The sequence below is a fragment of the Equus przewalskii genome, chromosome 6 (genome assembly GCF_037783145.1).
Source record: "Equus przewalskii isolate Varuska chromosome 6, EquPr2, whole genome shotgun sequence".
Lineage (NCBI taxonomy): Eukaryota > Metazoa > Chordata > Mammalia > Perissodactyla > Equidae > Equus > Equus przewalskii.
Window position 1 is genome coordinate 59,744,893 of NC_091836.1, and position 25,910 is coordinate 59,770,802.

General features: G+C 39.3%; 1 protein-coding gene and 1 long non-coding RNA gene across 30 annotated transcripts in view; one reads left to right on the forward strand and one right to left on the reverse strand.

The window, feature by feature from the left end:
• The window catches only part of LOC103564490 (uncharacterized), a 140,846-nt gene extending 128,793 nt beyond the window's left edge, over nucleotides 1-12,053 (reverse strand). For 3 of the 4 annotated variants that reach the window (XR_011541528.1, XR_011541527.1, XR_011541529.1), the window contains exon 1: nucleotides 11,814-12,053. This is a non-coding gene — a long non-coding RNA (uncharacterized lncRNA). Of the gene's footprint in view, nucleotides 1-11,790 lie in introns of all 4 variants that reach the window. The other variant, XR_011541531.1, reaches the window with a different exon arrangement.
• PICALM (phosphatidylinositol binding clathrin assembly protein) overlaps nucleotides 10,309-25,910 on the forward strand; it is a 103,546-nt gene continuing 87,944 nt past the window's right edge. For 7 of the 26 annotated variants that reach the window (XM_070625703.1, XM_070625705.1, XM_070625704.1 and 4 more), the window contains exon 1: nucleotides 10,917-11,530. In XM_070625703.1, the coding sequence (XP_070481804.1) occupies nucleotides 11,401-11,530 (130 nt within the window). In that variant the 5' untranslated portion in view covers nucleotides 10,917-11,400. Of the gene's footprint in view, nucleotides 10,502-10,847; nucleotides 11,531-25,910 lie in introns of those variants that run through there. The other 19 variants (XM_070625719.1, XM_070625725.1, XM_070625729.1 and 16 more) reach the window with 11 other exon arrangements.

The window sequence follows — 25,910 nt, forward strand, 5'->3', positions numbered from 1 at the left end:
ACCATACGATCCAGCAGTTGTGCTCCTTGGTATTTACCCAAATGAACTGAAAACTTATGTCTACACAAAAACCTGCACATGGGGGCTGGCCCGGTGGAGCAGTGGTTAAGTGCGCATGTTCCACTTCGGCAGCCCAGGTATGCCAGTTTGGATCCCTGGTGTGGACATGGCACCACTTGGCAAGCATGCTGTGGCAGGCGTCCCACACATAAAGCGGAGGAAGACAGGCATGGATGTGAGCTCAGGGCCAGTCTTCCTCAGCAAAAAGAGGAGGATTGGCAGCAGATGTTAGCTTAGGGCTAATCTTCCTCAAAAAAAAATTAAAAACCTGCACCTGGATGTTTATATCAGCTTTATTCATAATTGCCCAAACTTGGAAGAACCAAGACATGCTTCAGTAGGTGAATGGATAAATACACGGTGGTACATCCAGACAACAGGATATTATTCAGCACTAAAAAGAAATGTGCTATCAAGCCATGAAAAGATATGAAGGATCCTTAAATGCATATTACTGAGTGAAAGAAGCCAATATGAAAAGGCTACATATTGTATAATTCCAACTATATGACATTCTGGAAAAGGTAAAACTACGGAGACAGTAAAAAGATCAGTGGTTGCCAGGGGTTTGGGGGGAGGGAGGGATAAATAGGCAGAGCACGGAGGATTTTTAGGGCAATGAAACTATTTTTTCTGATACTGCAATGGTGGATACCCGTTATCATATGTTTGTCCATACCCATAGAATGTACAACACCTAAAGTAACCCCAACGTAAATTTCAGACTTTGGGTGATAATGATGTGACAGTGTAGGTTCACTGATTGTAACAAATGTGCCACTGTGGATGTTCATAGCAGGGGAGGTTATGCATGTGTGGGAAAAGGGGTATATGGGAACTCTCTGTACTTTCCACTTAATTTTGCTGTGAACCTAAAACTGCTCTTAAAATATAAATTTTATTAATTAAAAAAATCTATCGTGTCCAAACTGAATGCATTACTTTTTCTCTGCCATCTTCCCAACTTCTCCCTCCAGTATTCTCTTTTTCAGTGAAGAGAATCATGATATATGCAGGTAACCCCTAGGTCAGAAACCTAGGAATCAAGTAGACTTTGTGTTCTCCCTTATCTATTTCATGCAATCTCTTTATCCAGTACTATGCATTTTTACCTTCTATCTCTAGAATCTATATCCTTCTTCCTCCTTGAAATGCCACTGCCACAATGCCCTCTACCCTCCAGCCAGTTTTCCCTTGATCTGCCCCTGGGCTAAGTGTTATGAACAAGTACAACTATTTTTACAAGCTTTTTGTTTTTTAATCTTCTATCAGACAACTGTAAATTAGGCCTAATGCAGATCATAAAATGTAAAATTTAGCTGTACAGAACTTTCTAGATAACATAGCATGACAAGGCTTAAATTAAATTAAAAATCAAAGTATTACACAGGTAGAGGAATGAGGAAAGAGATGGAATAGTAATGGTTTATGGCTCTGGGACATCTTTTAATATACTGATTAAATTTTCAAAAAGAAAGGGACAACGAAGATTAGTTAGCCCTTCAAGACATTCCTGTACTTAGAATCTTTCAATGCATACCCATTGCCCTCAGGGTAATATCCAAATTCCTAAACAGGACATACAAGGTTATTCATGATCCAACCACTATCTTCGTTGTAACTTCATCTGCCTCTATTCTGCATTCACCGGTTGTTCAGGCCAAAATCCTAGGAGTCAACCTTGTAAAGTCTCTCTCTCCCTTGAGTCACTTTATTGTTGCTAGATTCTGCTCCCCATCGTTCAATCCACCAGGAAATTCTGTTGATTCTACATTAAAAATGTATCTAAATCTATCTACTTTTCATTTCCATGCCTTCCACTCTAATCCAAGTCACTGTCACTGACTGTGCTTCTTGTCTACAGCAATTCCTTCCTGACTGGTTTCCTTGCTTCTGTTATTCTGGGGGGTTTTTTGAGATCATGTCATTCCTCTGTTCAAAACATCTGATGACTTCTTATCTCACTTAGAATAAAATCCTAATCCCTACCAGAGCTCTCTATTAGTTTCCTATTGCTGTTGTAACAAAATTACAACAAATTTAGTGACTTATACAACAGAAATTCATTCTGTTGTCTTATGTTAGACCTATAACCTCCAGAAACTCCAGAAGTCTAAAATTACTCTTATAGAGCTAAAATTAAGGTGTCAATAGGGCTGGTTCCTCACAGAGGCTCCAGGGAGAATTCATTCCTTTCTTCTTCCAGCTTCTAGAGGGGCTGGCATTCCTTGGCTTGTGGCCACATCACTTCAATCTGTTTCTGTTGTCACATAGCTTTCTCTTCCCTCTGACCTCTGTAAGGACCCTGTGATTACATCAGGCCTACCTGGATAATCTAGAATAATCTCCCCATCCTTAACTTAATCAAACCTGTGACATTCTTTTACCATGTAAGATAACAAATTAACAGGTTCTAGGGATTATGACATGACATCTTTGCAAGGTGGGGGAGGAGGGGCATGATTCAGTCTGCCACACTCTGTACAAAAATCATGAGAAAAACTTGATCATAAAAATATGGATTTGTTGGGGTCGGCTCTGTGGCCGAGTGGTTAAGTTTGCACACTCCGCTGCGGCGGCCGAGGGTTCAGATCCTGGGCGTGGCCATGGCACCACTCGTCAGGCCACGCTGAGGCGGCGTCCCACATCCCACAACTGGAAGGACCTGCAACTAGGATATACAACTATGTACTGTGGGGGTTTGGGAAATAAAGCAGCAAAAAAAAAAAAAAAAAAAAAAAAAATGGATTTGTTAAAGTTGCTGGTAAGGGGAAGCATCACGGTAACAGAGTCTCATTAATGTCTCAAAAGGGAGTAGTTAGGAAATGATACTTATGGGATTTGAAAGGGAGGTGGCTATTAATCATAAGAGTGCCTTTATGGTGCATCTTAGTAGCTTGGGCAAGGATTGGTTAGAATTTGTCAACTAAGTGAATTACTAGAAAATACAAGTCTGTGCAGAGTTACAGTTGAATCAGTTTATTTGTGGTCTTATCTTGTAACATCTGGGTCTAAATAAGCTGTGTTAAAACAATAAGAACTTAAATAGTTTGTGTTGCATATCATGGAAGAGTATAGTTGAGTATTTTAGTTTTTGCCTCATTTCATTTTGCAATAGTTTTTGCTTCACTTCTCAGTCCCCCTTCTTTTGGTCAGTCTTCAGCCTGAGCTGGAAGAAAGACCATTATTTTTCTGGGGACATGATCAATCCAGATAAGCACTGCGATTTAATAAGTCACAATTACGTATTGAGTTTTTCATGGTCGTCATATTGACCTCTATAAATATGAGGCCTTCTTGTTCTTTTTGTTGGATGATCATTTGTAAATCACCTAGTGTAGCAGTAGCTGTGCAGCAGCATTTAAGACTCTGAAGATCATATATCTGGTCACCGCAATGCAGATAGACACTATGACAAAAATTATTAGAGTTTGCAAGGCATTTCAAAGCCATATTCGTAGGTTTTGAAAACTGGACAATGAAAGTTATGTGACAATTTATTTGGATCTTCCTTATATAATCAAATTTCTTTTTTTCCTTTAATTTGGGTAGGGTTTGTTCAACCTTACCAGTGTATGAAGAGTTAGTCCTATATTTGGGAATTGTCAAGGATGCAGTCTTGGGAATATCATGAGTAAAGAACAAGGGTATCCATTAACAATCTAGGACCGTAATCCAGAAGAGGGGGAAGAAAATAGCCTAGAAGATAAAGATGCAAAGCCGAGGGGATATGCACACAAAGAAGAACACGGCAATCAGTGGGGTCTTATTCCAGTGGTCTAGGTTGGAAACCACCTACTTCATGCTGTCATCAGCTTGTTCCAAAGATCTAGGGCTAGCTGTGCATTCTAATGGGACATCTACCTCTGGACATTACCTAGACTCCTCAACATGCCTTATAAAGCCCTTCATGATTTGGCCATCTCTCTAAGATCATTTCCTAAGTCTTTCTCTTCTGTACTCTTTCTCTGGCTACACTGGCCTTGCTGTTCTGCAAACAAGTTAATCTTGTTCTTGCATGAGAGCCATTGTAGTTATTGTTCCTTTATCTTCTCTCCAATGTTTGCATTGCTGAGTCTCATAGTACACTCAAGTCACATGTCATCTCCTTGAAAGGCTTTCCCTTGTCATTTAATTTAAAGTCCTCTTCCCCTGTCATTCTTGATTCTTTTACCCTGCTTCATTTTTCTTCATAGCACTCTTCACTTCCTGTACTTGTTTCATATTTATTTGTTATGTGCCCTGCTTGAATGTACGTACCATTCAAGATAGAAAACTTTTATATTTTGTTCACTGATGTGTTTTATATTGAGCACCTATATAACACTATCCAGTATATATAGGTGCTCAATAAGTACTTGCTGATTGAAAAATGAAAACCTCACACACATTATGTTTCAGCCATGTAAAATTATTTGCAGTCCTCAAATGACTCCTTTTGCATATTGGTTTTCCTCTGCCTAGAATAACTTCTCCCCGATTCCCTCACAATTTCTAATCATCCTTCAAGACTCAGTTTATGCGTCACTGCCCCTGAGAAATCTTTCTTGATCCCTCCAGGAAGAGCTAGGTGTTCTTTTTCTCTATTTTTATAGTACTCTATGCATACCTCTATCATATTATTTAATACATTGTGCTAATATTTTGTCTAATTGATCTCTGTATCCTGAGAATCTAGCAGAGTGCTTTGTCCATAGTAAATTGAGTAAATGTTTGTTGAATGATTTTACTTATTGAGTGACAACTGTGTCAAGCATCATATTAGTTTTTTATGTACATTATTTTAATCCCGACAAGAAATCTGTAAGATATGTACTATTATCTCTGTTTTACATACGAAGAAACTGAATATCTTGCCTACAGTTTTGACCCAAAATGTGTCTGACTCCAACTCAGGAACTTCTCCCATTGTCTCAAAAGAATTAATAAATCTCCTTTATTTTACTGATACTTCATGGCCAAAATTCAATATCCTAATTTTAACATTAAAACCCTAATCTTATTTCAGTTCAGTGTTTCATGTTCTAATACACTTTTAATTGATTCAGCCTCTTTAGATTACAGAGGAGAATGGACCCTGGATATCTTAACAGCTCAGCTATCCTATTTTTATTCTGCTTCATAATTAGAGAGTTTTGATGATGATTCAGGGTCAAGGTTTGGTTAATTTCCCCTTTTAAGGGAAGGACTGTATTCAACAATTAGTCTACACATCATCTTTCAATAGGTATAACTACAGTACACTGTAAGTTATACTGAAATTGTACAATATACCTGAAAGAAAAGAAAATGGCAGGATTGAGTTAGACAGTAAGAGCCTCATATATAGGAGACAACCTGGAGGTCACCCTGATTATTGTCTTTTCAGCATGCTAGGTGAAGCAGTGTGTATTAAGGCCATATGGAATTCTTATGAAATTTTTAGAAGTGCATGAATAGTGTCATGAGAAACTTAAGCAGTGACAGCCCAAGCTCTAAAGTCAGACAGACCTGAGATCTAATCCTAGCTCACCCACCTAACAGCTGGGCAAATTTGATCAAGTTACTTAACTTTTGCTAAGCCTCAATTTCTTCATCAGTAATGGAGACGAAATGGAGAGAAAAGAAGTATAGGCAGGGTAGCTCAGTAGCATAACACAGCATCAAAATATCAGAGGCATAATTTAACAAAACAAGTAAAATCTAACACAGGTGTTCCTGGTCATGCAGTTCTCCTGGGCAGCATTCCTCCAAGAATTAATTTGGGGCCCCGGGCTTCTTCCATTTTGTGGTTTTGCCCTTTTTAAATTCTTTGAAGTCTTCATTCAGCTGGTAGGTAGGGGAAGAAACAGAATGTGGAGCATGTGCAGGAGGTTTTAGGTTTTGTGGGCCAAACTTTAAATGGCTTTCGTCATTTCTGTCCACATTCTATTGGACAGAAATCAGTCACATGACCCCAGCTAATCACAAAGGAGTCTGGAAAATACAGCTGTGTGTGCTTGGGAGAGACGGAAACAGGCTTTGGTGAACACAAAGCTGTCTCTGCCGCTTAAGGTCATGAGGTTGTTTTAGGGTTTAACTGAGATAATGCATGTAATGTGCTTACCACAGAGTAAGCAACCAACAAAGTTACATGTTATTATTATTGTCACAAGTATGTATGCTGAAAGTCTGAATACGGGCTCCACAATTGGGAGTGGAATACTTGCTTGAAGTTTCTTACAAGAGAACTCAGCTACATGCAAAGAAAAGTCCTTACCTTTTTAAGAGGTTATATAAGATTATGATCTTTAACTGATTTGGCAGCATCAGGAAGTATAAACATACAAAGGTGAGGGAGGAAGGGATTGCCAGGTGTTCATATCAGCTTAGCTAACAATGTCAGAAGATTATAATTTAGATAAACCTAACGTCTAAGAAGAGTGGGAATAGAGAACTGGTAGACTCTGGACGTGGGAATGGGCTTAAGTGAAGGAATAAGGGGTAAAAATCCTGGTCAATCCTCTCTTCCACGTTCTTTTTCTCTCTCACTTTCTTACTTTTAAGTTATAGACATCATCAAGATCTTCAGGTGCAGCATATTTTCTTCTCACTTATTTTCTCCTCTATTGCCACTTAAAATATTGCAAGAACTCTGAGAACAAAGACCATGTTTGTCTCAGACATTACTATATCTTAGCACCCAGCAATGCACAGCATAAAGAATGCAGGCAAGAAGTATTTTTTGAATGAATTTAATCCATATTAAATTACTAAATTAAACTGTAGTTGCTTCAAGTCTTCACTAAAGAGTCTAGATAAAGAAATGGAAAGACAAGGAGTTTCTCAGTCTTGCTTCTGCCACTTTAGTATCAGTCGGATTCTGGGACTTCTAAGACTTCTTTTTTTTTTTTAAACAATACAGAAAAATTATATAAGCACTTATGTTCTAAGACTCGTTTTTTCCCTTGTATTAAATGGACACAGTACTTTTTAGAGTTACAGTAATGACAATTAAATGAAAAAATTTATCAAGAGTTCCAAGCACATAGAAGGCATTCAGAAACTGGTGCTCCTTCCCCCGTACCCCACAACTCTCTACAACATACTTTTTAATTTGGGGAGCCTAGGAAATATCATGTGCTATTTAAGTTTTTCCTTATGTCTGTTTTTGTTTCTGTTCATTTGTAATTAAAGCACATAGGTCTTCAAGTTGGTGATCAAAGTTAAGAGCTGATTAATTCCCAAAGGACTGATGGGTTCACTGTCAGAACAGTATTTAGCACCTAGAACAGTGCCTGACACACAGTAAATGTTCAATACATATTTTTTAAAAGAATGAATGAATTAATAAAGTACTGAAATAAGGATGATGCTCTGGACTGATAATTATGGGATCAACATGTTGTAAGTGCGAAAAAGTGGGAAGATCTTATCAAATGAGAGGTTTGCGATGATGTTTCCAAATGGGTCACTTCAAGGTGTTTTCATTCATTCATTCAACCAGCATTCTACTAGGTGTGTACTATACATCAGCTACATATTAGCAAGAAAATATCTCTGGCTCCCATGCTAGTGCAACAAAACGATTAGGCAGCAGAAAGTTGTAGAAGACACCGCATGAGTAACCAAAGGAAACCAGTGACTGCCTATGGGGGTGTGAAACAGCATGGCACATGCAGGTATGGCCAGTACTGTGATACTGGCTGGAGTGCATGTGGGGGACTGGGGAGAGATGAAGCTCAACAAGCAATGTTAGGTAGGGGCTAGAACATGAAGGGCCTTGTATGCCAGGCTGAGAGTCCTGAATTTTCTCCTCGAGAGTAGTGGTGGGGGTGCTACTGAAGGGTTGTTGGGTTTCTTTTTTTTTTTGAGGAAGATTAGCCCTGAGCTAACTGCTGCCAATGCTCCTCTTTTTGCTGAGGAAGACTGGCCCTGAGCTAACATCCATGCCCATCTTCCTCTACTTTCTGTGGGGGACGCCTACCACAGCATGGCTTGCCAAGCGCTGCCGTGTCTGCACCCAGGATCCGAACTGGTGAACCCCAGGCTGCCGAAGCAGAACTAATGAAGGGTTTTAATGCAAAGGAAAGATCATCACATTTTCGGTTCAGAAAGATCTGGATTGGAGGGTTGAGGTATGAGAGACAGAGAAATCAGCTAAGAAGTTACTAGGATAGTCTACATGGGAAAGAGATCATAAAGGCTGGAACTAAGGCAACAGAAGCAGTGTTAGGGAGAAGATGGGTTTGAGGAACCTAACTAGATTAGGCTAGATAAGAGAAGAGAGGAGAGCTAAGAAAGAATCACAGTTTTTTCTTGTTTTTTTTTTTTTTTTTTGCTTTTTCTCCCCAAAGCCCTCTAGTACATAGTTGTACATTATAGTTGTGGGTCCTTCTAGTTGTGGCATGTGGGACGCTGCCTCAACATGACCTGATGAGTGGTGCCATGTCCACATCCAGGATCCGAACTGGGGAAACCCTGGGCTGCAGAAGCAGAGTGCGAGAACTTAACCACTCAGCCATGGGGCCAGCCCCTCTTCTTTTTTCTTTTAAAAGATTGGCATCTGAGCTAACATCTGTTGCCAGCCAATCTTCTTTTCTCTTCTTCTTCTTCTTCTTCTCCCCAAAGCCCCCCAGTACATAGTTGTATATTCTAGTTGTAGGTCCTTCTGGCTGTGCTATGTGGGGCACTGCTTCAGCATGGCTTGATGAGCGGTGCTAGGTCTGTGCCCAGGATCTGAGCCCGCAAAAACCCTGAGCAGCTGAAGCAGAGGCCAGAACTTAACCACTTGGCCACAGGGTGCCCCGAATCACAGTTTTCTGACTTTGACTTTGGGGCAGCTGGTGAGGCCACTGATGGAACAAAGACGATTGGTGTGGATTAAGGATGTGGAATGCGCGAGGACCAGAGAATTCAGTTTTGGCCATAGTGAGTTTGAGGTATCTGTGGGACCCAGGTAAAGATATTTCTTGAACAGACCAAAAAGGAGAACACACGAATATTTATGCATATTAAGATAAAGCAGGTCAGTAATTCCTATCCTTAGAACACTTCCCCATCATCTTCTAAATTTCTTCATATCTCTCAGTTCACAATTGTACACAAACCTCTACAACGACTACTGATGTTTACATATTTAGGAACTTCTAAAATGTACCCTTGAAAAAAGGTAGAGTGATATTTCTAACAGAAGCCAGTTTATTAATAAGGTGAACATGTCCACAGTTATTTGAATAAAGGCGGTTTGTAGAACCTCTGGTAAAAGTAACAGTGAAATACTGTTCCTAGAATGTCATTCATAATCGCGCAAAAATATGTTTCCTGCTGTGTGCTTAGGAAGAACTTTTACATTTTCCCCAAGGATGAAATATTTAGCTATCAGTAGCTAAATGCCAAGCTTATATTGACCTCAGTGGTGGGTTTACCAGTGCAGAGGCTCAGGGCAACAGGTAACTTATTCAGTGGGACCCATAGAAGAATAGCAAGGATGGCTGACACATCTTGAGAATTGGGTAATTTCACTGCCCGGTGGACATAGGGCAGTGAACTGGGCACCAAACCGCAGATGGACTGCAGATGCACTGAAGGAAGTCATTACAGTTTTGTGAAATTTGGGCTGGCTTAATGAAGATGAAACCTGCTGGTTTAAGAACTATGTGTTCTTGGCAAAAGCATGGTGCTGCAGAATTTCACCAGCCATAGTGAAAAAAAGAGGGGAAAGGGAATGGGAGGAGACCACAAAATTCGTGACATGATACATAAAACGTTAACTATCTATTAGCTTTGCATCTTTTGAGAGTCACCAGATTGGAGCACAGAATTTTGAATTTGGCTGGCAGATGGTGTACACAGACTTTCTGAGTGTGTTAGCATTTCATTTCAAACTAGCAAGATTACATAGGACTCTCACGGTAATTTAACATTCATAGAGATTTTTAAATTTATCCCTAAACCTAGGTTAAATCTGGGACCCAAATAGCGTTTTAGAAGGCTTTGTTAATAGATCTGGATCTCATAGAACAGATTCACAGGATATAGTAATTCCTCCAAAATGCCCACGGAGTTAGCGTCAATGGTTTCTTTCTCTGAAAATCCGGATTACCCAAAAGAAAAGAGGCCCAAGGGAAGAAAGACTAAACCAGGGGAGATGGCAGGTAGTGATGTCTGGATTCCTTGAATGGGACTTCTCCATTTACTACCCCTCTCATTTCCTTCTATGGTCTGGACCTTTAAACACCACAGCAGTCAGCCTTGTAGGGTCAAGCTAATCTCTGTTGACATCATCCTACTACTTCCCTTTTCAAATTCCAGTGAAGCTGCGTGTTTCCTGTCCTATTTGACACCCTCGAGAAAGAATACTGGCCGGCTGGTATCTAAATTTAGACTGGCAGCAACGAGTTTTCAGAGAAGAGATAAACAAAAACAGGTGACATTTCCAAGCCTCTCAAGAAAAGGGGAAAAAACCCCAAACCCTTTTGGGGTAAGTAAACAGGGCGAGCTTCCACAGTCGCACAGTAGGGCGAGGCCTGCTGGCAGGCTCAGAAATTGGGCCGGCTGAAACCTTTTCCTTTTTCTGAAAGCCAGGACAGCTTCGGGGGCGTCCCTAAACACATTCTGGACTCTGCTCGGAAACCCGACGAGCCCGAGCCTGACAGCCCGTCCTCAGCGGGAGCTGTGAAGGCAGCCGCACCTCCTCTTTGTCAAGCCGCGGGTTTCAAACACCGGCCCCGGGCCCCCCACCGGCTGGGAGAGGGCGGACGCCCGCCGCCCTTCCGCGGCCGCCCCTCCCCCACTCTGTGACCCCCGCGGGCCCAGCCCCGGGCGACCTGTTGGCAGGGAGCGTCACGTGACGCGGCGGCCGCACACTCCCCCCGGGCCGGCCTCCTGTTGCGCCCGCCGGGCGGGTTCCATCACGTAACGCGCGGCCGCCGGCCCGCTCTTCCCTCGCCGAGCGAGGGAGGGCGGGCGTCGAAGAGGAAAGGGAAGGGAAAAGGGGCGGGAGAAGGAGGAGGGGCGGCGCCCGCGTCACGTGACCCGGGGCAGCCCGGAAAGCTCCGAGGAGGAGCCTGGCGCCGCCATTTTCCTGCAGCTGCCTGTCCCTCTTGCCCTGCCCGGCTCCAGCTGACCAGGGAAGGGGTGGGCTGAGCTGAGGCGGGGGCAGGGGAGTGCCCGACACCGTGCCTGACCCCGCGGGTGACACGAGCCGGTTCTTTCCGGGCTGGGTGGCAGCGCGCGGCCCTGAGCCCCGCCCCAGGCCGGCAGGCGGAGAAGGAGCCGGTGGGGGTAGGGGGTGCGGTGGGGGGTGGGGGTCCTCCGGCGCTTGGGGGTCCCAGTCCCCGCCGGCTGCCGAGCGGGAGGGGTGGCGGAGGAGCCGCAGAGATGTCCGGCCAGAGCTTGACGGACCGAATCACCGCCGCCCAGCACAGTGTCACCGGCTCCGCCGTATCCAAGACAGTATGCAAGGCCACGACCCACGAGATCATGGGGCCCAAGAAAAAGCACCTGGACTGTGAGTGAAGCCGACCGCGGCCCGCGTCCTTCTCCCCATCTCTTTTCTTCCCCTTCAGCTGCCTCTTCGCTCCCTGCGTCTTATCCGGCACGGCGGGTCCGGTGCTCGTCCGAGCTGTGTTCTTTTGGCGTCCATCACACCTGCCTTCACGGCTTCCGTTCCCTGTCTAAAAATCCCTGACAAGCCCCTCCCCGCCAGGTTCCTAGGGGACCCTCGCTTTCCTGCCCGTGCGCCGCGACATCCCATCACACCCGACCAACTTGCCTCTCCACCAGCTTCTCACCTCCCTGCCGCCTCCGTCTCCTGCAGCCTTCTGCTCTTTCGTCTCTGTCGTCCCGTGTGGCTAGTCGCCCTCTCCTGACCGTCTGCCCGCTCGCTCCGGGTCTCCCGCCCCGTTTTCCCCCCGTTAGCTTTCGTCGGGGTTCCGTAAACGCCCGGTTCCGTGGACCCGGATCCCTGTTCCTCCGCAGTCCTGAGGGCTGCCTCCCTGGAAGGGATTCCCACTTCCTTTGCTCGACCAGCCGCTTCTGTCCCTTCCCTTCCCGGGTTTCTCTTCCACCTTTCCTCCCGCGTTTGGATTACCTTTCTTTGCCTCTGTAGCTTCAGTTAAGTTCCTTGTCTCATTTAATTTTAAATGTCGTACTTAATACCCGACTTTTATCCCAGGTTACTTTTTTCATGGGAGTGAAAGTAAAGGCATTCTGTTTAGTGTAAGGGAAGTTGGGATTTTTAATTGCCTCTGGTGGAATTTAATCGTATTTTCCTGCTTTAGACTGAGATATGTTGTGAGTGTAAGGTACCCGCCCCCCCCCCCTTCTTTTTTTCTAATGGGGATGTGGAAAAGGGTTTGCTGATACTGGTATCAGTTCCTGGAACTGTTAACCCCGGCGGTTAGAATTTAGAAGCTTGAGTGTGAAGCGTAGACTATTGGAATTCAAAATGGATTAGTAATCAGACTTAGAGATAACATACATCTCTTTAAAAACTAGTGAAAAGATGTTTGATGATTCTTGAGTTTGGACTCTGTTTTAATTGATGCTGGTTATCTTTTGGGGGCCAGCTTTACAGCTTTATACGGCGTAATATTGCTGTATTCGCTAACTTACATAGAATTACTAGAGCTAACTCCTCCCAACTTTTTCCAAACCTGGAAGCCACCTGTAATATCCTCCTTTTGCTTTCCACTCCTCTACCTCAAGGTACAAAGCTCACTGGATTACTCAAGCTTTGACGCGGTGGAGCTTTGACCTGAAACTTTTCAGGGAAAGATAGGGCTATAGGCACAATAATAAGTTCCTGTTTTAAATGGCTACTGGACACATTAGCCTGACTGACTTTCATCCTACATGAGAGTTACTTTGCTTTACTACTTGAAGCAAGAGTGAGCACGTCCTGAAAGTGAATTCACTGACAGGAGTCCTGTTTTGATTTCTCATTTGGACTTTGGCCGTAAGGTTTGAACTTTTAAAAAAATGTGCAAAATGTGAATTCTTCCAAGATGCTTTTTGCTCATGAAGGGCTGTTAGAACAAGTTATTGCTACAGACAAATCCATTATTCATTGTGACTTGTTCCTTGGCTGTGGAAAGTTTAAAAGTCATTACCGCTCGGTTCTCTCTGATGAGTGGATCGTGCAGGCTGCTTTTTAATGATCAGTCCTGGCCTGTTTAGAGAATGCACAATATATTTAAATGGTGACACTTTATAAATGGAAAATCCTTTAAAATGCATTGTGAAGCCATAGGTGATTTTTTGATTATCTGATATTTGAAGTCGACATTTCTACTGTTTACTGCTCTTCAAATGACTGCTTGGCTTGTTCAGCCCTGTCTTACGGTTTGCCCAAACCCTGTGTTAATTCTTAGCTTTTTATTTTTCTTTTTGATGATGTGGGGTGGGTGAAGAAACTACTTGTGACTGTGTGAACTATTTTCCTCTTCCCTTGCTTCAAAATGATAAATTATAACAAGAATAGACATATCTTTTAAAAGTCCTTATAAAGGTTTTTATCTTATTTCAGATGTAGCAGTAGTTCTTTTAACACTGCCAAAAAGGGCAGAAAATAGGCTAGATAAGGTTAAGAGAGTGATATTTGCTTGTGGTTTTAAAAAATGTTAGCTTTTTCTCTTAGAATAGTAGCTACTACTGCAGATGCTAACTGGGATTGGATTTCAAGGGTAATCTCACATTTGTAGTTCTTTTTGCTCTACCACTGCTGTGTTTATAAGATCCCACTTTAGAACTTGAACATTCCTGATAATGTTTGATTTTTTAAAATTCATATAAATGAGGAGCCACGACTCATTTCTTTTCAATGAGGTTATAAAATACAATACTATTTTCCCTATATTGTTGTTTAAAATGCCTTTATAACCAGTTCTCACTAATGAAATAAATTTATATTAAAGTCTAACCCATGAGTGACTTTTCTAAACACCTTCCTCTTAGACACACTGACATTCTTCAAGAAAATTGAAAATGCTTTCACAGGCAGTTCTGGGTCTTGACACTGAATGTTTAGGCTTTAATGTAGAGATAACTTTTCCTCTTTGAGGAGTTTTTCTTTCTAGTGAAGGTTTAGTTCTGTTGCACTTTTAATGTCCTGAAAAACTGTTGCCTAATAAGTTGAACCTAATGAAAACCATTTCATTTTTTAAATGTTAGTATAACAAAAATATGCTTAGGACTCTCTTTTTCCCTATAGGCCTTTACAGCATGGAGGTGGGTTCTATGTACTTCACCAAGGTCTTTCCATATTAGGAAGTGATTATTATAATCCATGAATTATGACTTAATTCATATTACATTATATACTTGTTTAAGAAAGATCTTTTGCTTTGCTTATAGGTGTCAATAGATAGTAAATAGTGTTAACTACTGTCTTTAGGATGAAAAGAGTTGTTAAACTTGAAACATTTGTAAAAAATAAACACAATTTGCATTTAATTTCAGGGCTCTAAGGGCCATAATCAAGGTAGAAGAATAGCGGCTCTTATATTTGAAGGACATCAATTTACCAGGCACTTATTAACCATTGTTTAATTTAATCCTCTCTCACAGCTCTGGACCTGGAGAGCCATATGCATAGAAAGTAGCCTCTAACTCCATTTAAAGAGGGGATAGAATGCTTAAAACATCTATAATGGTTAAAGTATGGACAACTTTAGTCTTACCTTGTTTTTTTGATATGAATACTTAATTTTCTTTTATCTGTACTTGTTTTCATATACTATCCTTGGGTATTTACATTGCAACGTGTTTCACTGAACTGTAATATTTATGTTAATGGCTATAATGGCCTCACTTTTTAATCCATATTTTTCCCAGTTAATTTCCAGGGAAACTTTGTTCCAACCACCATACGCCTTACATTTTCTACGACAAAATCAAGATCATGTTCCTATTAAGCATCGATTATAAGTGTCTCTCTTATTAGTAGGTACAATGTGGGTATTTTTGTATATTGCATCTAGACCCTGCCTAATTTTAGTTGTGGAAACAATTTCTTTAAAAGTCAGAATTTGTGAATGTCTTGTTATGGAGAAGATGGGATTTGTATTTGGGTTAGTGGTTTTGTATAACCATTGAAAATGTATCTAAAATATCAAAATGTAACCCAAATAGTTACCTTTTTAAGTAAATGTATTGATTTTTAATGTCTTAATGACATCCAGTGAGTGCTTAGTTCGAACACTTATGTTATCAAGAAGGTATCTGGTAACTGGGATCTGATTTGCAAAAAAATGTGTGTGAGGAAGATAGGAAGTGGATGATCTACCCCAAGATGTCTCTTGTTTAGAAATAAAGTAACCGATGCTTTCCAAATGGATCTTGTTTTAAAGAGACAGTTATTTTGTAGTTAATGTTTGGATTTTCCCATAAGAATTAATCATATGATTTATGTTTTCATTGTTCATTATTTGACCTATTCTGTCCCTTATTAATTAGTCTTTAATAGTTCTGAAATACAGAAAATGGTAATGCAGTCATCAAAGTGGTAATAATAAGATTTGACTACAAATGTCAAATGCCTGACATTTGTTCTATAGTAGAACTCCACAAATGTAAAATTTTTCCTCCGTGATGTATCTAGTTATGTTCCTGAATAGTACATGTATTTTAAAAGAGAAACTCTGAAGAGAGCTTGACGTATGGCCATTTTGGTAGTCATCTTATTTGTATTTAGCATATTAATTCTAAAATATCTTTGTAAGGGGTAATTAGGCTTCACTGGTGGACTTATTTTAAGAAATATTTAATATTAGAGTTTAGGCATCTTTTTTTATCCTTACAGCAATGCTTTTTATGTTTACTATAATATTTTATGTATCCGAATAATTTTTAAAGGTGTCTTTGAATTTAGAGTAGCAGGTGAGAAGGGAAACGTCATATGAAGTGACTTGGCTTTTTTTCCTTCTCATTTGATTTGTGAAGCATTTGTATGAAATATTTAATTAGATGGTTTTAAAATACATTAGTCAAGGGGCTAGCCTGGTGGTGCAGTGGTTAGGTTGGCACGTTCTGCTTTGGCGGCCGGGGGTTCACTGGTTTGGATCCCAGCTGCAGACCTACACACTGCTTGTCGGGCCATGCTGTGGCAGGTATCCCACATGTAAGGTGGAGGAAGATGGGCACAGATGTTAGCTCAGGGCCAGTCTTCCTCAAACAAAACAAAACAAACAAATCTGTCACTACAACTAGGATATACAACTATGTACTAGGGCTTTAGGGAGAGAGGAGAAAACATACATTAGTTAAAAATAATCCATTTTAGTTAATCATCAGGATTGCTTTAAATAAAATTATTTTGACCCTGATTATCATTTAGAATATTTAATATGAAAGTTCACCATAATATGTAGAAAGTCACTTCTGTGCTATTTTCTTGAGTTCCAAAATACTTAGTTTCATGATTTCTCCCTTAAAATCAAAGAAGTAAGAAAAATAAACTTAAAGGCTTCTTGGCATGAGGTTAGAGCCCTACCAAGAAGTAGGGTTAGATTTTCAAAGTAAAGGCTTAGTATTTGCTCTTCCTGTTCTTTTGGTGGCTGAAGTGGCATTTCCGTTACTTTGTGTTCTCAGTATGTTCCCAGTTAAACTGCTTTATACATTCCTCTAGAGAATTGAAATTTTGGATTTGACCTTTGAGAATTTTGTATGTTCATTGTGTATATGGTTTTTTTATGGAGAATCGTTCCTGGGCAGTTAGATTTTACTAATGATATTCCTTTAAAAGGGAATTTTTTTGCCAGCCCTGGTGGCCTAGTGGTTAAGTTTGGCATGCTCTGCTTTGGTGACCTGGGTTCGGTTCCTAGGTGCAGACCTACACTACTTACCTGTCAGTGGCCATGCTGTGGCAGCAGCTCACATACAGGAAAAAAAAAAAAAAAAGGAGGAGGACTGGCAGTGGATGTTAGCTTAGGGTGAATCTTCCTCAGCAAGAAAGAAAAGGAGGAATGTGATAAACCTAAACCTTGGGATTAAAAATTATATTCAGAGTTGTAATTTGCCAGGTTACCAGAATATTAAGGATTTCTCAAGTTGTGTTAGAATGTAGTGGCAATACTCACAGCTAGGCTTTCTCTTTTTCTTTTTATTTTTTTTCCTGCTGAGGAAGATTTATCCTGAGCTAACATCTGTTGCCAGTCTTCCTCTTTTTTTTTTTGGCTTGAGAAAGATTCACTGTGAGGTAACATCTGTGCCAGTCTTCCTCTGTTTTGTATGTGGGTCACTGCCACAACACGGCTGCTGATGAGTGATGTAGGTTTGCGCCTGGGAACCCAACCTGGGCTGCTGAAGCAGAGCATGCCAAACTTAACCACTAGGCTGTGGGGCCAGCCCTAGGCATGTTCTTTGTGCTTATGCCTAAATTGATTTTGTATTTATTTAACAAACATCTTTTTGTGCTTATATTGTGCTGGGCACTCACTGTACTAAACACTATGTTTATTAACTTGTTTATTCCTTTCACCAAGTTTGTGAGAGAGGTTTTATTATTATCACCATTTTATTGAAGAGGAAGCTAAGGCATTGAAAAGTTCAGTAATTTGCCCAAGGTCACACAGCCAGGAAGAGAACTGGGATTTGAACCCAGGTAGTCTAGCATCAGGTCTGTGCTTTCATTTCAGGATGACTTTTTACATAATCCTTTTTTATTCCAGGGAATGAATAAACCATATTCATTTATTCATGGCATTGGTTCTTAAAGTTTGGTCCTGAGACGACTTGGAGACCCCAAGACTCTTTCAGCATATTTGAGAGGTCACAACTGTATTCATAAACTAAGACATTATTTGCCGTTTCCATTTTCGTTCTTTCACAAGTGTACAGTGGAGTTTACCAGAGGCTATGTGATGTGTGATATTCCAACAGATTGAGTGTAGTAGCAGATATGAGAATCCAAGTGTTTTCTATTAAGCCAGATAGTAAAGAGTTTTGCAAAAAATGTAAAACAATGCCACTGTTCCAAATTTTGATTTTGGAAAATAGTTATTTTTCATGAAAAGTGTTAACATATGATGAGTTTTATTATTTTAAAGTGAATTAATATTTTTAAAATTCTGTTTTAATTTCTATCAGTAAATATCGATAGAGAAAAGTTGCAAAAATGAAAAGCTCGTTGTGATCCTCAATTTTTAATGTTGTAAAGGTTCTGAGACCAAAAAATGCAACCCTAAGGTACAGTGTGTTTTATAGACGAGGAAGATTTAAGGAACTAGATTTAAGAGCTCCTTTAAACTCTGAGAATAATTTTGGATTTGATTTGTTGGGCAACAGAGACCCAACCATTGGAGGACTTTGACAAGAGATGTGGCATAATCCTTTGATTATGTCATGCTGTTAAGTAGATTGGAAGGAATGTGCTGTGTGGCTTGGAAAGGAGGTTGCTGGGGTCAAAAAGAGTCTTAACAGTAATATCTAATTTTTTCCCCAAGAGGGCTTAATAAAGTCCATCATTAATTGGGACTCTTAATCCATTTTTCCTCCCTTTTTTTTTTTTTTTTTTTTTTTTTTTACACCTAAGCTATTCCTTTTCAGCCAAGCAGGTTAGGTACCAATTGTACCAAAATAAGTTGTTGATCCTCAAACTATTATCCTTTGCACGTACCATTCTTGGGACATAAAATATCTTCATCTCTCTGTCAAAACAGATCCTTCTTCCTTTAAAAATCTCCTTTAAACTCAATTGCTTTCGTTAGCATTCACATTTAAAGTAACCTCTTTCATAAAGACATTACTGCATAGCTCCTCCTGGTCTTGTCATTCCAACATTATTATCACCATTTAAAGTTTATAATTTTATTAAACTCGTTTAATGTATCACGCTTTTATATATATTTTCGGTTCATAAGTGTTTTCTCTGTAGAATAGGAACTGTTCTTTTCTGTACTGTTTTATATCTTTTTTCAAAGTACCTAATCAGCGACTCTGTGGGTACTTAGTAGATATTGAACGATGACACACAATCTCCCTTCACAGCTCAGACTATTCCATGAACAACTCATGGGACACAGCATAGAGATCTATTCATGTAGACATTTAATAATATATTTATGATGATTATCTTAGTTGCAGTGAATAGTAATTAGCTGGTTACAAAATTATATATAAAGTCAATCAGTAGCATTGATAAAAACATAACAAATTGCTGTGTGTTTCATGGAACCCATGAGGCATTAAGAGATTTGCTTTTGTTTAGATATTAGGTGGTGTTTTCAAAATACTGTTACAGCAAAAACAAAAACAAAAAAATTAGGAGTTGCAGCTGCTCACTTTGAAAACTATATTACAATGCGTGTTTTTGAGGAAAAGTTCTTGAAAGTAGGAATTAATTTTGAGAATTAAGCAGGGGACCAGAAATAGCTTTGAAATGTTTATCAGAGCTGTTGCTTTGTACAACTCCAGGAGGTGCTGATCACATTGTAGTCTATGTGCATGGTGCCTCCAGAGTATGTAAAATGAATGTGGCAGACTCAATTTAGATGTAAGGAAGGATAAAGTACACTTACTAGATAATGTCAAAATGTGAAAGAAAATAAATGACTGTTTGAATGAAGCCTAATGAGGTATGAGGCAAGAGTTGGAGTGGTAGCAGTGATGATCGTGATAGTAGGACTGCTAAATCTAGACCATCACTTCATTCCACGGGCTAGTGGGAATTGCTGAAAGTTTTCTCTGAATATTTGGAATTCCAGCAGTGATTTCCGAAATGGTGCTGGTGTTTATAGTCGTAAACTTATTGCTTGAAAGCATCCTAAAGGCCTTAATTTTACTCAAGGGACACTTCTTCAAGCAGTGGCTGAGGAAGTTAGACATGCTTTGCAAATGTCTTCCCTCACTAAAGATTGCAGGTGTACTTTACAGGTGACTCTATCAGGCATACTCAACTGCTGTATTTTAATGTACATGGTTCTGCTGGTTATAGTTCTCCTCATGTGACTATAAGCTCTGAGAACAAGGGTTGCTGTGTTGGTGTGTATGTTTAAAAATTTTATGTGCCGGTAATAGAGTTAGTTATCTTGTGGGTGCTTAAGAAATACAAATGTACCATATTTTAAATACATCCAATATGTGAAAATCTTACTGTAATTCAAGTGTATACCAAAAAGTGAATACCGTGGTATTCACACTGGAGAGGTTTGGCAGACCTTTTTGATGTATGTGAAACAATTGTTTGCAGAAATTTGATTCATGCATGGTATTGAATAATTTGAAATACTATCATTTAACTAATCTACCAAGCTACTGTGAAAAAGGAGATTGTGAGGCAAGGTGATTTTTTTTTTTTGGCAATTTTTAAATTGAGATTTAATTCACGTAACATAAAATTCACCATTTTAAAGTATACAATTCACTGGTTTTTAGTATGTTCACAATGTTGTGTGTACCCGTCACTACTGTGTAATTCCGGAACATTTTTCATCACCCCAAAAAGAATCTATTTCGTCACCCCACGTTATCTGTTAGCAGTCACTCACAGTCTCCCCACCCTCATTCCCGGCAGCCGTTAATCTACTTTCTGTTTATGGATTTACCTATTCTGGACATTTCATATAAATGGAATCATACAACATATGGCCTTTTATGTCTGGCTTCTTTCACTTAGCATGATGTTTTTCCGGCTTCCTCTATGTAGTAGCATGTAATAGTACTTAATTCTTTTTTATAACCTAGTAATATTTCCATTTATGGATATACAACATGTTGTTTATCCATTCATCCATTCATGGACATTTGGGTTGTTTACCCTTTTAAACCCACTAAGAGTAACACTGCTGTGGTGGGAACATGTATTTTCAGTTCTCTTGGGTATATACCTAGGAGAAAAATTGCTGGGTTGTATGGTAATTGTATATTTAACTTTTTGAGAAGTTACCAGGCTGTCTTCCACAGCAGCTGCACCATTTTACATTCCCAGCAGCAATATATGGAGGTTCCATTTTCTCCACAGTATTACCAACACTGGTTATTTTCAGGTTTAAAAAAAAAATTACTGTACCCATCCTAGCGGATGTTAAGTGGTATCTCATGATTTTGGTTTGCGCTTCCCTAGTGACTAATGATGGTGGGCATCTTTTTATGTGCTTATTGACCTATATATCTTTGAAAAAATGTCTATTCAGATCCTTTGCCCATTTTTAAATTTGATTCTTTATGTATTTGGGATGTTAGAAGAGTTCTTTACATATTTTGGATACTAGGTCCTTATATGATTTGCAGAGTTTTTTCTCCCCATCCTGTGGCTTGTCTTTCTATTATTTTGATAGTGCCCTTTGGTGCACAGAGTTTTTAATTTTGAAGTTAAATTTTTCTATTTTTTCTTTGATTGTTTGTGCTTTTGGTATAGTATCTAAGAAACTATTGGCTAATTCAAGGTTATGCAGATTTACACCTAAACTACTATTAGAAGTTTTATAGTTTCTAGCTCTTTTAGGTTTGATCAGTTTTAAGTTAATTTTTTTTATATGATGTGAGGAGACAAGATGGTATTAAGGAAAATTAAGGATATTTTAGTTTTTTCTCTTTTTTGAAGCTGACCTGGAGTACCATTCTACTACTGTACCTCTGCATAATGTGGATACAGAGGTTAGTGAGGGAGAAAAAAACATCCTTGATGGCAGTCTCTGGTACTTCTTCGAATAGTTCATTGGCCGATAAATGGAAGTATTTGAGTCAAACATTCTTTCACTGCATGGACCAATGCACCAATTAATCTAAGTACATATTTTTTAGTTTCTCAATATGGTCTTTTACATGTGTGAAGAGATAATACATGGTTGCATGAGTGTTGATAAGCACTTATTTTGGTCCACACAGAACAGTGTATATGTTTCCATAGTATCTTGTAGTTCCCTATAATGACGCTCTTCATATAAGTCTTTATGGCTTCTATAATTTTGTTTATAGAATGCCCTTGTGTATGTTCTTTACTGTGCTAAATACAGCATATAGCAAGTATGAAATAAAAAGATGTTGAACAAATGAAGGAAGGATGAAATTTTCATACGGGGTTTCTAATGTGTTATCAAACAATGTTTTAGGGTTTTTTACATAGAGAAGAAGATTGCTGTAGGAATAATAGTCTTTGCTATAAATAGTGGTTATTTAAACTTCTTTCTTTCCATGATCAAGTAAATTTTTATTCTTTATTGGTTGAAAACATGAGGAATTATGGAAGTTGGAAAGTAAACTTCCAGAGTTAGATTATGTAAAATTAGGGCAGTTTGACATACTAAAATATTATTTATTCCATGACCTGCCTATTGTTGATATATTTGACTTCAAACGAATGAGTTTAAGCTAACAAATCTTCGGTTTTCTTCTACTTTTCTTTTCTGTTATTATTATGATTATTATTTGCTTATGTGTGATTGTCAAAAGGGAAGTCCAGGCAGTCGTTGATTTTAGACTTTCTGTTACCTGCGATAGTCCACGTCTGATAGCAGAACGCTGTAAGGCCTTGTTTGCTAAGCACTTGTGTGCTTTGTTATGGGACTTCGGGAAAATGTTTAAAATGCAGATAAAGATAGAAATGAGGAATATAACTTTAATAGGCAATTTTGAATGAGGTGGGCATTGACCTTGATTGGCTTCTTCCTACTGCCTACTTTAGCTATGCCCTTTTTCTCCTGATCTTAGGACTCTTGTGTGAATTGCCTGTGAAAATCTAAATTAATTTTCTTTTGAAAGTGAAATGTAGATAAATCTTAATTCATTTGTGTACCTAAAGACCCGAGAGTTCATAATTTTGTGTGACTTTTTCTTGGAAAAGACCTGAGTGGGAAAAGAAATTATAAGAGCAAATCTTTTTTTATTTTATATTATTTTAGTAAAATTCTCTAGGAAGCTGTACTAAGGTCTTTTGCATGCTCTAAGAGCAAGAATATGGGGCAAAAGTTCTGAGATTGTGTTCTGTTTAACATTGAGCAGTACTGACAAAAACCCTAGGCAGAAGCTATAAGTGGGGTCCTAAGGGAAATGATGAAGGTCTAGAAAAGAGTGTGAAGATGAATGACACTTGACTTTTACCTGAAAAGCAATGTGAGATCTAATAATGAAAATGTGTACACAGATAATTGTAATACAGTGAGATAAATGCGTAATACTTTGTCATAAAGTATCAAAGTAGGGGCTGGAGTAATTAATTTTGAAGGAGGTTAGAGGCAGCTTCATAGAAGAGATAATAGGAATTTTAAGGATGAATAGTGATTTACCAGATGAACAAAGGGGTTCCTCCTAAATAGGTTAGCACAGGCCTTGAGATAGAGGCGAGAAAGAGCATTGTGATGTGTTTGGAAAAAACTTTAGTAGTACTGTGTGGTGGAATGCAAAGTGTTAATGGGAGTAAGGGGAGATGAGACTGGAGAGGGAGCTCTTAAAGGTCTTGTAGTGGCAGGAGTTATCTTGATAAATTTTGGTGTTTTCAGGCCTCCTTCCCGAGTCTTCATTTTAGAGTCCTCCCTCCTGTTTATTAGGTGTTTTCCTAGCTTTAGATGCCAGTGCTATGGAACTGGGGAAGTACTCTTTGCTTTTCTCAGGTAATTTGTGACAGGGTTATTGAAAGGCATGGGAAGGAAGGAACGCACAATCCGGTTGCCACTTGCGCAAGGGGCTAGATGAGCTTTGGCACCTGAAATTGGACCTCTGAATATTGTTATACCTGGTAGTTAAGGGTGCTAAATAATTAAAATCATGTACACCGATCTTGTGGCTTTTGTGGGCTTGTCTGGAAATCGAGTTTTTTTGAGTTCCAAATTTATGAGTGAACTTAAAACACAAACTGTTTTATCACATGATGATGGTCAATATGAATAGAAAAGGTTTCATAAACCAGTTAAAGTCCTTAAGATTCTTGAGGGGGGCATGTTTGATTTATGTTATTTAACTATTGACATCTATTTATCTGCAGATGATGCTTTAGTTATCAGTCACTCTTAGGTTGTTAAAGCTGGATCTCTACTAAACAAGACTTTATTAGTCTTGTGGAAGTTAACATACTGATTAGCAATTACATATTGAGTGTCCCCTATATATGCAAGTTACTGTGTTGAGATTATTGAGAAATCTAAAAGTGAAATCGCTGATCATGTCCTCAGTCTGGTAGGGAAGATGATGTATACAGATAGCTGAATTACCAGGCAATGTGAGATAAGTTCAGATCAAATGTCAATGAAAATCAGAGGAGAGGGAGATGCTGCTTTTGATAAGGGGGAGAACTGGACCTTAAATGAGAAGCAGTGAGGAGCAGTAGGCATTTCAGGTGGAGAGAAGAGCATGAACAAACATTTGTAGGTAGGAAGACTGGAACTGTGTTTGGGCAACAAAGGAGTTTGTTAACTATAGAGGGTAAATGGGGTGCTTTGGGGCTGAGGGAGGGACAGCTTGGGTGTAAGGAGAAATGCTCTACAGTTGGAGCAATTGTCTGAATCTCAATTGTGTAGAGAGTATGGATTTTAATCATATGACCTTTAGATACTGCTCATCTCCAAGTAGCTTTTGGCAACTGTAGGCAAAGTTGGACCATAGTTACAGCTGATTTTCAAAATTGTGCTATGTCTTTATTTTCTGCTGCCAGTGTTAAAATGGGGAAGGCAAGGAGTTTTGCTGATCTTGAAGCTGAGAATGAGATTTTGCTGCCTCAGCCTTTTTATATTAACTTGATTATTTTAGACTGCATTAATAGTGGCAATATTTGAAATTTTGAGCATTTCTGAGTTTATAGATTGCACAGGAATCATTGAAAAAGTCTTCTAAACAGATATAATGTATAGTACCTAATTTTGATCTGAAGATAGATTTTATAAAAGTTTAAGGAAACTTTTCAGTCTTCAGTGTTATACAAAATCTGATCAAATCAGTTTAGTTTGAACATAACCTTCATGATGGGGATAATAGCTAAAATGTAAGGAGTCTTCTCTGTCTTGACCACTTGATGTACATTAACACAGTTAATCATTACAAAAACCTACTGAACAGGTAGTGTCATTAGCTCTCCTGTACAACTACATAAATTGAGACACTACTAGTAAAAGGAAGTAGAAAATAAATTTAATGTTTAAGTGGCTTATAATAAAGAACCTTGAGTGTAAGTCAGGCAATCTGGGGAATCATACCTCACAGACAAGTTTTAGGGAATGGGATATAGTTAGGAGGAAAACTTTCTTTGAGAAATATAATTTCTGTAAATATGCGAGATTACATTTGGAAACAGCAGCTTCCTGTCCTCCCTTAGAGTAAATTGTTCAAGAGGAGTAAATGCTTCAAGAGGAATAAGCCCTGAAGCGGAATATGGGTTGCTGGGCCCAGCTCCATATGATGTTAGGAAAATCCCTTACTCACTTAAATTGCTTATTTTCTAAATTCCCTCCCTACTCTGCTATTGTGTGATGCTATATTTGTGCCCCTCTCGCTTTTTTGGTTTTTGCTTGGTGCTTTGGAAACTAAGATTAGAGGCGGTTTCTCTGTGATAAGCTTTTGCTTCGTTCTCTGTCGTGTGTCCCACCTACCCATACATCATTACTTGAAAGACAGTTTGAACTTGCATATCTTACTGTCATCAGGAGGGAGAAGCAGCATTGTTTTATGTCATTTGTTTAATAAGAGGAAATGGCCCAACAAAAATGTGAATTTTCTTCTTTCATTAAAAATATGTGAATAATATAAAACATAAAAATACTTAATAACAAAAGGCTTCCTATTAGCCTTTCCACCCATATCTCAGATACTTGCTTTCCTGAATTTTTCACTTCAGCCAGGTTGACCGGAGGATGTTTATCTTCCTTTCAGGTTTGCCTCCTTTGGGCATATATGTTTGGGTTAGATGCCCTTGTTTGGTGAGGGAGAACAGGACCCTTCTCTCCCATTTGCCCACTGCCAAATGG